At 51.0% G+C, this 13,227-nt stretch overlaps 1 protein-coding gene across 4 annotated transcripts in view; it reads right to left on the bottom strand.

Moving 5' to 3' along the window:
* ZFYVE28 (zinc finger FYVE-type containing 28) overlaps window positions 1-13,227 on the bottom strand; it is a 71,735-nt gene that overhangs the window by 16,693 nt on the left and 41,815 nt on the right. For 3 of the 4 annotated variants that reach the window (XM_019711498.3, XM_088793280.1, XM_074320295.2), the window contains exons 7-8: window positions 12,573-12,674; window positions 4,879-6,123 (exon numbers count right to left, since the gene is read on the bottom strand). In XM_019711498.3, coding sequence (XP_019567057.3) covers window positions 4,879-6,123; window positions 12,573-12,674 — 1,347 coding nt within the window. Of the gene's footprint in view, window positions 1-2,870; window positions 3,230-4,878; window positions 6,124-12,572; window positions 12,675-13,227 lie in introns of those variants that run through there. The other variant, XM_088793287.1, reaches the window with a different exon arrangement.

Genomic DNA, 13,227 nt, shown 5'->3' with positions numbered 1-13,227 from the left:
CCCCCTCCAATGCCACTACCCCAACAGGCAAGGAAGTGCCATGTGCCAGCAATTCCCCTCAAGATGTCCCCACCGTCAACTCTCTGCCATCATCATACTCTGGAAGGAAGGAGCAGATCGTCAGAGCACACGTCACCTGTTCAGGGCTGAAGCTCAGAATCCTGGGTCAAGGACAGCCTTCCCCGATTCCCATCATTCTGTCCAAAACGGCAGCCAGGGGGCCCACTGAGCGCATGAGGGGAGGAAGAGGCACTGCCAGCCCCAGCCGACTCTCAAATGCAGCCTCAGAACTGAACAACGCAGAGCAGGCCAGGCTCTCCAGGAGGTGGGAAAAGCGGTGCCTCTTCTGAGACACTCACCCCCCCAAGCCAGAGTTGGTAACCTGCTGGCATCAGTCCCCAAGGCCTCGCTCTCTCTGACGGCTGGAGACTGTCTCAGAAGGCAAGATGGCCAGGCCCTCCAAAAACGGGTGCCTCTCTGACCAAGGGTTGGGGAGCGCAGAGTCAGAGGTAAAAAGGAAAGCGCCTACTCGAGCAGGAACTGAGGACTTATTTCCCGCCTGGGCCTGAGGAGGAACGGTGCCCGCACAGTCAGCCAGGGGAGACGGAAAGGCAGGGGCCAGAAGCTGTCTCTGGACTTTGTATATTTAATCCCTCAAAGGAAAATCAAATGTCTGTCAGTCAAAAGACATCGATAAAGAAAATCAAAGGCAAATAACAGACAGGAAAAGCGACTGCAACAAACACCATGGGCAGAAGGGGCGTTTTCAAGTAAGTAAGAAAAATGTGAAAACCCAACTGGGAAATAGGTGAAGGAACAAACAGTCATCACAGAAGAAAAAGGCAGCAGAAAGCAGGAAGAAGTACTCAGGGCACCCCAAATCGGAGAAGCGCAAATTACAGCAACAAAGGAGCCCCTTTTTGCTCTCAAGATGGGGACAGCAGCTGGTACAGTCACAGCCAGGCTGACACGCCACTGAGGAAAGCAATCTGACAGTAAGTGGCAGAGCTTAAGGCTCCACAGCTTTGCTGCAGTCTTTCTACTCCTTAGGATCAATTCTAAAGAAATAATCCATGAGAGAAAGTGACCACAAAACTAATCTAATGTGGAAAAGAAATGGAAATGGGAAAATGTAGGATAAACTAGCACAGGTCCTTATGACAGAGTACAATTCTATGAAAATCATGTCTTCAAAGAGCTTTGAGGAGAAATGATTGTAAAATAATATAATATTTGTTAGAAAAAAAAAATAAAACTCATAGGATTTGGGTTGGCTTTTATTTCTTTCCTTTATTCTTATGTATGTTCTTCTCCTAAGTTTTGACAATGAACAGGGACCACATTCGTAATTAGAAACAAGGGAGTCGGGGTGATTTTTTCGAGAAGGCAGAAAGCTGAGAACACACTTTAGTAAAATGTCCAGGGAAGGACAAAGATGCACCAGAGACGGATGAGTTCCTGTTTTCTGGACAGTGACCTACTACTCAGCTGGCTTCAAGGCTATGAAAGGTTCTGGATAAGGTGAGTCTCAACAGGGAACAACAAGCTTTTAAAACGTGCTCACTTTCCTCAAAAAGGCTGACCTATGGGCAGCGAGGAAGCAGTAAAAAGAGAAGAGCTGAAGGCCACATGTTCCAGACCTTTCTCCCAGAACTGTACCAAGGACGACGTCCCACCTGGGTGACAGCACTGGTGGAACTGGCCCGTGGGGCAGCAGCTTGCCGGGAGGGCCTCGGGAAATGCTACAGAGGGGCTTCTCCTGGCTGGGACCCTCGCTCCAGAACCCCCCTCCCGCCAGCCCAGCAGGACCCCCGCAGCCCTGCCCTTCCACCTGGAGGCTCTGGTCGGCTTGACCAGGAAAGCAGGTTCCAGGTGTCCTTGGGGCAGGCAGACCCTTTGTCACACCTCCATGCATCTCCTTTGTGGCACACAGACATCTGAGGCTGGTTCCGTCTGCCACACACATGGCACTGGAAGCTCTGAACGCAGGGCCACGCCTGCCATTCCCTCCTCCAGGCTGCACATCACAGGGGTCGCTGAAGCACCTGCCAGATAGGCAGGCCTCACAGCCAAATCAGGACGGCAGCTCATCACGCGGCGAGTGACCCTGAGTGCAACACCAGGGGCCCAATGAGCTGGCGCTGCAGGCACTTTGAGCTAAGTAAGGCAGGTATCACCCTCTCTGCGTCTCGGTCTTTCCATCTGCCCCGCTGGGGGTGGGGTTCACCACCTGCCCCGCACACGAGACAGGCTGCTTTCCTGGTGAAGCCTCGCACACACGTTACCTAACTACACCAACCAGACTCCAGGAATCTCGCTGTGTGAATTGCAGTGAGCTCTCTGCCTGTGACAGGATAAAAGGCAGTGTTTTGTGTCTGTTTTATCAGGGCTGCTTTGTCACCTCTGTCCTGGTGTCCCTCAGGCTCCATGAGGTCGGCCTGCCTCTGTTTTGTTCCTGGGTGAGTCTCCGCAGCGTTGCTCAGCCACCCGGCAACCATCCTGTGATGTGAAGGGATCTCTTACGTACGCACAGGCGCCATCTGCTGACCGGGCTCCCAGCAGCCCCGGCGCCAGGCTGGGCCCTGCAGACTGCTGTCCAAGGTCCTGACTCAAACACAGGGCCGTCCTGATGACCCTGCCACCTGCCACGTTCTTCTTTCCTCAGACCCTCTGCACCTTCTGGAAATGTCTCCGGGAAGACGAGACCATGTCTCAAGGCTGCTGTGGTGGTTCTCTTTCCTTTGTTCAGCTCAGCTGCAGCCTTTGAGGCCTGACAGTGCGACGTGACTGAGCAGTGTCCACGGCAGGACAAGTCAGGAAAACAGGAGTGGGTTCCAGAGAGAAGGTGTCCATTGGCTGTCACCTCAACAAACAGGAAAAAAAGTGGGTGCCGGTCAAAAACTAAAATCCATGTGTCATGTCAGAGAATTTGCGATGGTTTCTTATAAGTCTTGCAGAAAAATGATTCACTTATCAATTGACTTGGGCCCAAGTCGGAGGCCCTGAGGAAGAAAGCTGTCCAGTAGGTTGTGGCTAAGAATTCATCCCATGGACATGGCTGATGAAGCTGGTTTGCACCTCACAAACAGCCTTATCAGAAATGGGAGCGGCGCTTACATGAGGCTGCTCAATGAACCACCATCTGGAGGGATAAAGTCTGGAACAACCCGAGACCAGCAGCAGGGCCTGAGTGCACGCTGGTCAGCCCACACCGTGGGGTCCCACGCGGCTGCAAGAGACGGTGGGGACAGCTGTACAAGCAACGATGGGCAGGCCTCCAGGTTAGGTCAGGAAACAGCGGGCAGGAGTGTTTGCAGGGTGAGGCCCTTTGCCAAAGAACCAGAGAGGGGCAACGCGCAGGCACGTGTGTGCACATCTTTGCTTCCATTTTTCAAATTGAAGAATAAACTATAAAAAAATCTAAAAACTGTTCCTTTAGGGGAACAGGAGAATGAGGGGAAGGGGCAGAATTCTCCGGGCATGTCTTATTTTTGTAGATGTGACTGGGAATCACGCAAACATTTCACAGTTATAAATTTAAATCGAGTGCAAATGCAATGTCTATATATCTAATGCTAAATGGAACAAATAAGCCTGCTGTGAGTATAACTGGGGGCATGACCTCAAAGAGAATGATTTCAAGTGAGTTGAAAGCAGTCTCTCAACTGTATATTCCAGCAGGATATGCCCTAAGGACAAAATAACTATTTTAAAACATCTTAGATGATCACAAGTGTTGGCAAGGATGTGGAGAAACTAAGACCAGTGTACGTGACTGGTATGAATGCATGCAAACTGCAGCTGCTTTGAAAAAGAGGTGACAGAGCCTCAAATAGCTAAACCATGTGACCCAGCAATTCCACTCCTAGGCACACACCCAGAAGGAATGAAAACGGACGACCACACAAAAACACGTACACAAACTTTCATAGCAGCATTATTCTTAGTAGCCAAAAAGTAGAAACAACACACACACACACACACACACACACACACACACACACACCAGCTGATGAATGGATAAACAGAATGTAGTCCATCCTCACGATGGAACATTATTCAGCCACAAAGGAAGGAAGACTGGTGTTTGCTACACCATGGAGGTGACGTGAAAGCACGATGCTCAGCAAAAGTAGCCAGACACAAAAGGTTACATATTACGCAGGTCTACTTATATGAAATATCCAGAATAGGCCGATCTATGGAGCCAGGAGGTAGATTAGTGGCTGCCAAGGGCTGGGGGAGGGGGTGGGGAGTGCCTGCAGACCCCACACAGAACGGGCTGCTGCTGGGCACGTGGGCTGTGGCCCAGGCCACAAGCATCGGAGCTCTGAAGGGAGAAAGAGGGCGGCCCTGACACCCCCAGGGTCCTGGTTCCTTGCATGCACCGGTGGGAGGACAAGGCCAGAAAGGAAGAGGCAGTGGCGACACAGCCTGATCCCAGAGACCCTCTTCTCCAGGCGGCCACCTGGGTCAGGTGGGTGCCAGGCCTAGGCCACGCAGTGAGCAGAGAAGTGGGGAGCATGCCCAGAGGCAGCCATGCCCACTTGCCACTGCCCAGCTCACCCACACACTGATCATCAGGGCCAAGATGGGCCATGTTGGCAAAAGGGGGTCAGCTGAGTGCTTGGCACTGTGCCCGTCAGCTGAAAGGTGCCACACTGATCAGGGGGACATTTCTCAGGTGGATGCGGTGGTGACCAGGCCCAGGAGGGCCTGATATAAGCTGCTTAACTTCCTACAGCGTTGGTGCCCACGCCGGACACCCCCACCACATCACACACAGGCCACACCTGAGAGGCCTGTAGGAATCAGCCAAGAGGATACGCCCCAAATGCACAGTCAGAGGATAAATCCGGTGGCCCGAGAGGCTCTTACCTGGGGCCCAAGGGCTGTCCGGTGTCCTGCTGTCCACACTCAGGCTCCTTCTGCTGACTGGCGCCATCGTCCCCACTGAGCAGCCTGTCTGCTGAGTCCCCTTGGGGCCCTGAGGTATGTGCCAGGCACTTGCTGGAAGTAGGTGCTTTGGGCTCCTGCCTATCGGGGGCATCCTCTGAGGGCAGGGAGGCTGGGGTGCCCATGGGCAGTGCCTCCAGGGCAGGCCGGGCCTCCTCCAGGCTCTCGGCCCCGCCCTTGGCACTGGCCTTCGATGAGCCAACGTAAGAGGCGCCGACCACGCCTCCAGGGCTGCACTTGTCCCGCAGGCTCTCGGCTGTGTCCTCCCTGCTGCCCCCACAGCCCCCACAACACACGCAGGAGTTAAGGAGGCAGTTGGTGGCTGTGGCGCTCAGTTTGTGGGAGTCACCGTCTGTCCCCTCGGCCACGGGCTCCAGTGGGGGGATGCTGTTTCCAGGGGCTTCCAGGGCGGTGACGGCAGAGGTCAGCGAGTTGGGCGATTTGGGATTGAAGATGACCGTGGCCGAGAGCTTCATGCCCCCTGTCCGGTGGGCGATCATCTCGGCCGTGCCGGCATCGTCCACACTCACCTCCCAGCCGTCCAGGTACAGCTGGGCGTCCAGGCAGCTGCAGGAGTTGGGCCCGGCTGCCCGCATTTTGTCTCCCTGGGTGTTGTTGTTATTGCTGACGTCTTCCTCCTCCCCGAGCACGCTGACCCCCGCCTCCCCGCCCTGCCGTGTGTCCTGGGGGGCGGTGCTGGTGCTGCCCGCCCACGCAGATGGGCTGCCCGTGGCCTCTGCTGCCCCCTCCACGTCATCCATGAAGAACACTGTTCCGTCCTCCTCGTCACTGCCGGGCCGCAGCCGCCCGCTGCCTGGGGACGCCTCCACCCGGGGGCTGCCCTCGCTGCCCGGCCTGTGCGCCGGGGACTGGCAGGCGCTGGGCGGGGACAGCAGGGATGACATCTCGTCCCCAGCCCTGTGGACCATGCGGCTGAGCTGCTCCAGCTCCTGGTCGTCGTACTGCATGGAGCAGGCCAGCTCGGCCTCCGGGTTTGGGGCCTTGGCAGAGAGCAGCTCCTCCGGGGGAAGGGGTGTGGGGAAGGTGGGTGCCAGGGTGGGGGGGGCCTGCGCATCTGCCCGGATGGGGAACTCCACGTCTTGGGAAATACAGAGGCTCCGTTCCAGCGTGTGGAGCTCGTCCTCACTCAGGGTCTGCAGCAAGTCCCTACAAAGGGCAAGACAAAACAAGTGAAAGCCCCAGCAGCCACACCAGCCGCCAGCCGACAGTGGGCCCAGTGCCCTGGATGCCTGCACGGGCAGGGGCACAGCAAGGCGTGCGACCCCCGCAGCTGCACACACGATGCACTGTCCCCCACACACTCTAAAGCGAGTGGCCAGCCCCAGTGGCTCTTGCATCCCTTGGGTCGGGACAGTAGCCATTCGGGGTAGCCGACTGCAATTTCTCAAAAAGGGGGTTCTGAAACCTCATGCTGAAAACAAGAAAGCCCTGTTCCTCAAGGACATGAAACTGTGTGAAGGAGAACATTTGGGAGTGAAAGAATATGTTAGTTTACAGAGACTTTCATCCTTTTGTTCAACAGTGGCCGCTGACCCCGGTCAGTGTGCTAGGAATTGGGCCACACTCAGAAGGACAGGCACTGTCCCTGCCCTTGGGGAGAAGAGGCAGATAATAAACAGACATTTATATAAGTGATGACTGAATAACACTATCGACAAACACAACACAGAAAAGCACCTGCCGGATGGAGGGCACGGCCAGGGACCTGGCTTCGCCTGGGGAGACTTCCTGTTGGAAGAGGCCCTGACACAGACACCACAAGGTGGGTGCCTGGGATGAGCCTGTGGCAGGTACTCTCTGCTGGGAGAGGCTCGGGCCAGCTGGGGTCTGAGGCCCAGGTTAAACACCCCAGTGCAGTCATGGACCTGGGTGCTTCTCAGACCCGCACAGCTTGACTCCCTATATACCCCACACCAGGCTAACAGCACCCGCTGGAGAACACCACGTGCCTTTCCCAGCCCTCCTGCCATTAGCACCAGCCTGACTTCTAAAGACAGGGCGCTCTCCTTCTCTGGAGGTGGGAACTTGCGGTCAGCACTGTGTGGCAGGCTTTGTTTGTTGGTATATCTGTGCGGGGTCACCAGATAAAATACGGGCTGTCCAGTTCAATTCGAATTTCAGCTAAACAACAATACGTGATTAGTACAGGCATGTGTCCTTTTACTGCGCTTCACAGATGGTGCGTTTCTGCAAATTGAGGCAAGACCCTCTACCTGCAAGATCACGACTCACTGTATTTCAACACTCACTTTATTGCAGTGGCCTGAAACTGAGCCCACAACAGCTCCGAGGTGTGCCTGTGTGTCCCAGATGGCGGGCATTTGGGACATACTTACACTAACAGTGTTCACTGTTTATCAGAAATTTGAACTTAATTGAGCATTCTGCTGGTTTTATTTGTCTAGATCTGACAACTGGGTTTGGTGATATTTGTCGGTGCTGTGGAGCGTTCATTGTCGTGGCTGGACATCTTTCCTGGGGGACACAGCACCATCCATCTATGAATCTGGTCTCGCCTATGGGCCCCGGCTGCCATGGCCCCCATCTCTGATACCTCTCCTGGGGAACATGTGTGCCTTTCCAAGTGCACACATAGGGAGGTGTTAATGAGAACTGCACTCCACTGGCCCCCACCCGTCAGCTGCTGGCCCCACCACAGAGCACTTGGTTCTTATCATCAGGTCCTTTCTGGTAAGTGTGTAATGCTATCTCTTGTGGTTTTAAATTGCTTCCATCCAAGGACCAGTGAGGTTGTGCACCTGTCTGTATGTTGATCGGCCTGTAGAATCCTGTTCCGTGCCCGTTCAAGACGTGCACGTTTCTAACTGGGTTGTCTGTCTTTTCCTCATGGAGAGGAGTCCTTCACACATTATGGATTTATTTGTTTGGATATATTCTCCAACTCTGTGACTTGCCTTTTCACTCTCTTAACGGTGTCTTTTGATGAACTGAAGTTTTAAATTTCAGTGAAGTGCAACCTATCACATTTTTTATTAGTCTTCTGTGTCCTGTTGAAGAAATCTCTGCCTACTCCAAGTCCCAAAGATGTTCTCCCCGACCTTTTTCTCTGAAGGCTTTCCTGGTTTTGCTTTTCGCATTTGTATCTGCAACCCGTCTAGAACTGATTTTTGTATGTGATGGTGGTACGGATCCAGACACACGTTTTCTCATACGGGTATTTATTGACTCAACCCATTTATCGGGGGGAAAAAACACCAGCCATTCCCCACTGTTCTGCAATGCCCCCTTTGTCATAAATCAGGAAGCACATAAGTGTTTCCAGACTCTAGTCTGCTCAGAGGTCAGAAGTCCACCCTCGCACGACGCCTCGTCGGCACGCCTGCATTAGGCAGTGGCTCCAGCATCGTTCATTTCCATGCAGTACACCCAGCAGCCGTGCACACATGTTCACACACACGGTCACACCAGCCTGGCTTGCGCAAACCAGCAAAGCCCATCAAGAGTAGGAGAGAAAAGTGATGTTCTTTGTTTTTTCTCCAGCAATCTCTTTCCTCTTGGCTATTCTGGGCCCCTTGTATTTCTACATGAATTTTAGAATTCATTTGTGAATTTTGGCAAAGAAGAAGAAGAAGAAAAGGCCTCCTTTTGACTTTGATTCAGATTGCAAGGAATTCCTAATTAATTTGAGACTATCTGTACCTTCTCGGAACTGCTTCCCCCTGAGTGTGCGACAGCTCTCTAGCTATGTGGGTGTTCAAAATTCTATGTCAGTAACATTTCATAACATTCACAGGAAGTCTTACATGTCTGCAGGTTTTTGCCTAAGTAGCCAATGTTTACTGACACTCTTATAGATGATATTTAGAAAATTGCTTTTGTGATAAGATACATGTACCATAAAATTTAACATTTTAACTGTTTTTAAGAGACATTTCAGTGGTATTCAGTACATTCCCAGTGTTGTGCTGCCATCACCACCATCCACCCCCATAACTCATTCATCTTGTACAACTGAAAGTCTGTCCCCATTAAACACTAAGTCCTCACTCTCCTCTCCTTCCGCCCCTGGCAACCACCATTCTACTTTCCGTGTCTATGATTTTGGCTACTGCAGGGACCTCATGTAATTGGAATCACACATTGTTGTATTGTGACTGATTTATTTCATTTAGCTTCATGTCCTCAAGGTTCATTCACGTTGTAGCATATCACAGTCTCATTCCTTTCTAAGGCTGATTAACATTCCAGTATATATATTTCTCATATATTTTTTATGCATTCCTCCACCAATTGTCACTTGAGGGGCTTCCACGTTTTCACCGTTGTGAGTAGTGCTGCTGTGAAGAAGGGTGTGCAATATCTCTTCAAGATGCCAATTTCAATTCTTCTAGGTGAGTACCAGAGTGGAACTGCTGGGTCTTACGGGAATTCTGTTTAACTTTTTGAGAAACCTCCATACTGTTTTCCATAATGACTACACCAATTTTTATTCCTAACAGTGCACAAGTGTTCACTTTCCTCTACGTCCTCGCCAACACTTGTTATTTATTTTTTTATAATGTGTTTCTCTGAAAATAAGACCTAGCCGGACAATCAGCTCTAATGTGTATTTTGGAGCAAAAAATTAATGTAAGACCGGTCTAATTTTACTGTAAGTCCGGGTCTTACGTAAGACTGCGTATAATATAATATAATGTAATTTAATACCCGGTCTTATATTAATTAATTTTTGCTCCAAAAGACGCATTAGAGCTAATTGTCTGGCTAGATCTTATTTTTGGGGAAACACGGCAGTAGCCATCTTAATGGTCAAGGTGATTTGCATTTCACTAATGATTAGTGACGCTGAGAATCTTTTCATGTGCTTGTTGCCCATTCATTTGTGTGTCTTCTCTGGAGAAATGTCTATTCGAGTCTTTTGCCCATTTCAGCCAGGTTGTTTGTTTTATTGTTGTTAAGTTTTAGGAGTTCTTATGTATTCTGGATATTAATCCCTTATCAGATATATGATGGGCAAATATTTCTCCATTCCGTGAGTTGCCTTTTTACTCTGTTGATAGTATACTTTGACACACAAAAATTTGAATTTTTCACAAAGTCCAATTTATCTGATTTTTTCTTTCATTGCCTGTGCCTTTAGTGTCATATCCAAGAAATCACTGCCAAATGCAATGTCATGGAGCTTTTGTCCTGTGTTTTCTTCTAAGAGTTTTATTATTTTAGGTTTTACATTTAGGTCCTTGACCAATTTTGAGTTATTTTTACATATGGTGTTTTAGGTAAGGGCCCATCTGTGTGTGTGTGTGTGGGTGTATCTTTTATCAGATTAAGGAAATTCCCTTCTATTCCTAAATTGCTAAAAGATGTTTTTCAAATTCTTTTCCTGTAACTTTCAAAATGATTCAGGTTTTCTTACTCTTTTAAAAATTAACATAGCAAGATGTGATTTTTCTTTTCCAGTGTTAAACTATGCTCTGTATAATTTACCCCCCATTACAGTTATTGTTTTGTACAGTCCACACTCATTTATAGTAATCCACAGCAGGTTCATCAATGTCTCCTGCACTTCCATCTGAGATTCTATTCCCTTGGCTGGAGAATGCCAATTAGTTTTTCTTTATGTGTAGGCTGCTGATAACAAATTTCTTCGGCTTTCTGTTTCTGGATAATTCATTATTGCATTTTGGAAGGATATTTTTGCTGGGTATAAAATTCTGGTTGGCAGCTTTTTTTTTTCTTCAGCAATTTAAATATGTATCGTTTCATTGCCTGCTGGCTTCCATTGTTTTTGTTGTTTTTGAGAAGACAGCTGTCAATCTTCCATTCTTTTCAAAGTAATCTGTCCTTTTTCTCTGGCTACATTTAAGATTTTTTTCGTTTTCAGCAACTGTACTCTAACATACCCAGGTATATTTTGTGTTCCTCTAGCTTGTAGTTTTCTTGAGCCTCCTGAATATGTGAGCAGAGATTTTTCTTCAGTTTTGGAAAATTCTTGGCCATTATTTCTTTGAATATTGCTTCTACCCATTTTCTATACCTCTGTCTTCTGATTCAAATTACATATGTCAGACTTTTGAGTATGCTACATGTCTTCTATGAAGACTGTCCCCTTACCCATGTCCCCAGCACTGGCCCTTCCCTTCCCCCCATCTGCTCTGAGCACCCTGTACATCCCTGCCCAGTCTCAGCATCATCCATCTCCCAGTCAGACACTCAGGTTTGGGCGGGGGCTGTGGCCTCTGGGCCCAGGGTCACATCCTGCGCAGGATGCTCATGGCTGAATCTGGGCACCAGGGAAGCAGCCAGCAGCCATGTATCCAATGGATCTCGGACTGGATCAAGCACCCCATCACAGGACCCAAGGCTGTGGCTCACCCAGCCCCAAACCCACTGACTCTCCAAGACCACCATGTTGGGTCACTTTTAACTGTCTGAGTTCACGGCACCTGGCTCCTGACAGGGTTCTGTGCTCTCCCAGCTCCCCAAAAGGACCGGCAGTGGCCGAGGAAAGGTGGCCCAGGCAGTCTCTGCCTGTGACTGCCTTGTGCTCAGAAGTCCCGCTGGACCCAGGAAGAGCATCACAGGGGTCCACAGGGTCATTACTGGACCAACAGCCTGGGAAGGGGGCTTCCTGGAGACCAGGGCAGTGGCAGGAAAGACCTTGGAGTCCAAGGCCATGGAGCCAGGGAGGCACTCAAGAGGACACACAGCCCTAGCTTCCTGCTGCCCGTCTCTCCAGGAGACCACAGCTGGGCCCTATCAGCTCAGAGAGGCCACAGGCAGGGAGGCCTCCACACCAGTTTAAAGTGAGGGTTTTCAGGGAGGCTTACGGTGTGGGGCAGGGGGTACTGGAGAACCTGTTGCTGAAGGGCCAGGGGACCCTCAGAGCAGAGCATGGTCACCCATGCCAGCTGTCACCAAGCCCGCAGGACAGCACAGATGGGGCCATGGATTCCAATGCCACCTGGGCCAGTCACCAGGGACCACCAGAGGTGCGCAGGACGACCCACAGTGTTGGGGGGCAGCACTGGGCACTCAAGAGAACTGAGGTATTCAACCCCTAAACCAGTCAAAAAACAAGTAAAAGCCTCTGGAGGCGGTGTTGGGGGCACATGTAGGCAAGCACTAGTCCCAGCCCAGGCCCTGGCCACAACCTGTGTGCAGGGGGATGGGCTGGCCCAGCAGGATGTCCCACCCCAGGCAGGCTGTGTGCCCCTGGGTGCACCCCAAATTACCCATTTCATAGCCTCTCCTATGAAACAGGCCCCCTCTGTCCAGCAGGTCTACCAGCCAGGGAATTTACACTGAAGTCCTCCATGTTACTGACCAAGAACAAAGACCTTTGTTATGGATAAGGGACAGCATGGAGCCTCAGAGGGGCTCCAACATCACAAACCAGCAATTAAGACCCAACAAAAATTGGACCCAATTTTTAAGACCAAGAGCAAGGTGTCAGCACCACTGGCTTGAGCAGGAAAGGCCTAGTAACTAACTGCCTGCCCCTCCTCAGGGAAAGGAAGACAAACACCGACTTCAGCACCCCGCCCTCCGTTGCCCTGCCCTCTCCTCCCCTACCCATCTCTCCCCGTCCCCTGCCCCCCTCTTCCCCTCCCCCATCCTCCTTCACTGCCCACCTTATTTTCCGCAGTAACGTATGGAAGGGCCGGAACAGCTCAGACATGTCTTCTGCCTTGCGGTCCAAGTTCAGAGGTCCGTCTGCATAGACTACGAGGCCACTGTATTCAAGACACAAAAGCCAGCCTGGCGTCAGGCCCTGCAGCCTCCTGGGCAAGCCCAGAGCACACCTGAGGACTCTGTGGTCGCCTGGTGCTCAGCCCTGCCCGTGCTTTACCTCGTGATCAAATCTTAAGTTTAGAAAAAAGCAATGAAACTTGTTTACCACACTATCCTGGTTTGGAGTTGATTAGCTATGGTCGTTCGAGGATCATAAAATAATAATAAACACACGTGTGGTCATATAATCATAAACACATGTCTGACCATCGCCATCAGATCAATCCGCATCAAGATGAGTTCCCGAGACCTATCGCCTAGAAAATGGAAAAACTGATTCATGGTTAAACTGAACTCCAGCATGGAGGTTTGTGAGAGCTAGACCTGAAACCATCAGCTCCAAAAGCAAACAGAAGTGGCGGGTGAGAGCCTCAGAGCCCTGCCCGGACCCTCACCACAGCCAGGCCGTCTGGGACCCAGTGGGGTCAAGGATGAGCATCTCAGGGACTCTTTGCACAGACAGGTGTGGCTTTTCACAGTGGTGCTCTCCAACGC

Source organism: Rhinolophus sinicus, chromosome 1, assembly GCF_057876585.1.
Source record: "Rhinolophus sinicus isolate RSI-liver-muscle chromosome 1, RSI-T2T, whole genome shotgun sequence".
Lineage (NCBI taxonomy): Eukaryota > Metazoa > Chordata > Mammalia > Chiroptera > Rhinolophidae > Rhinolophus > Rhinolophus sinicus.
The sequence above is the reverse complement of the archived record's forward strand: the minus strand, read 5'-3'. Positions and strand labels throughout refer to the sequence as shown.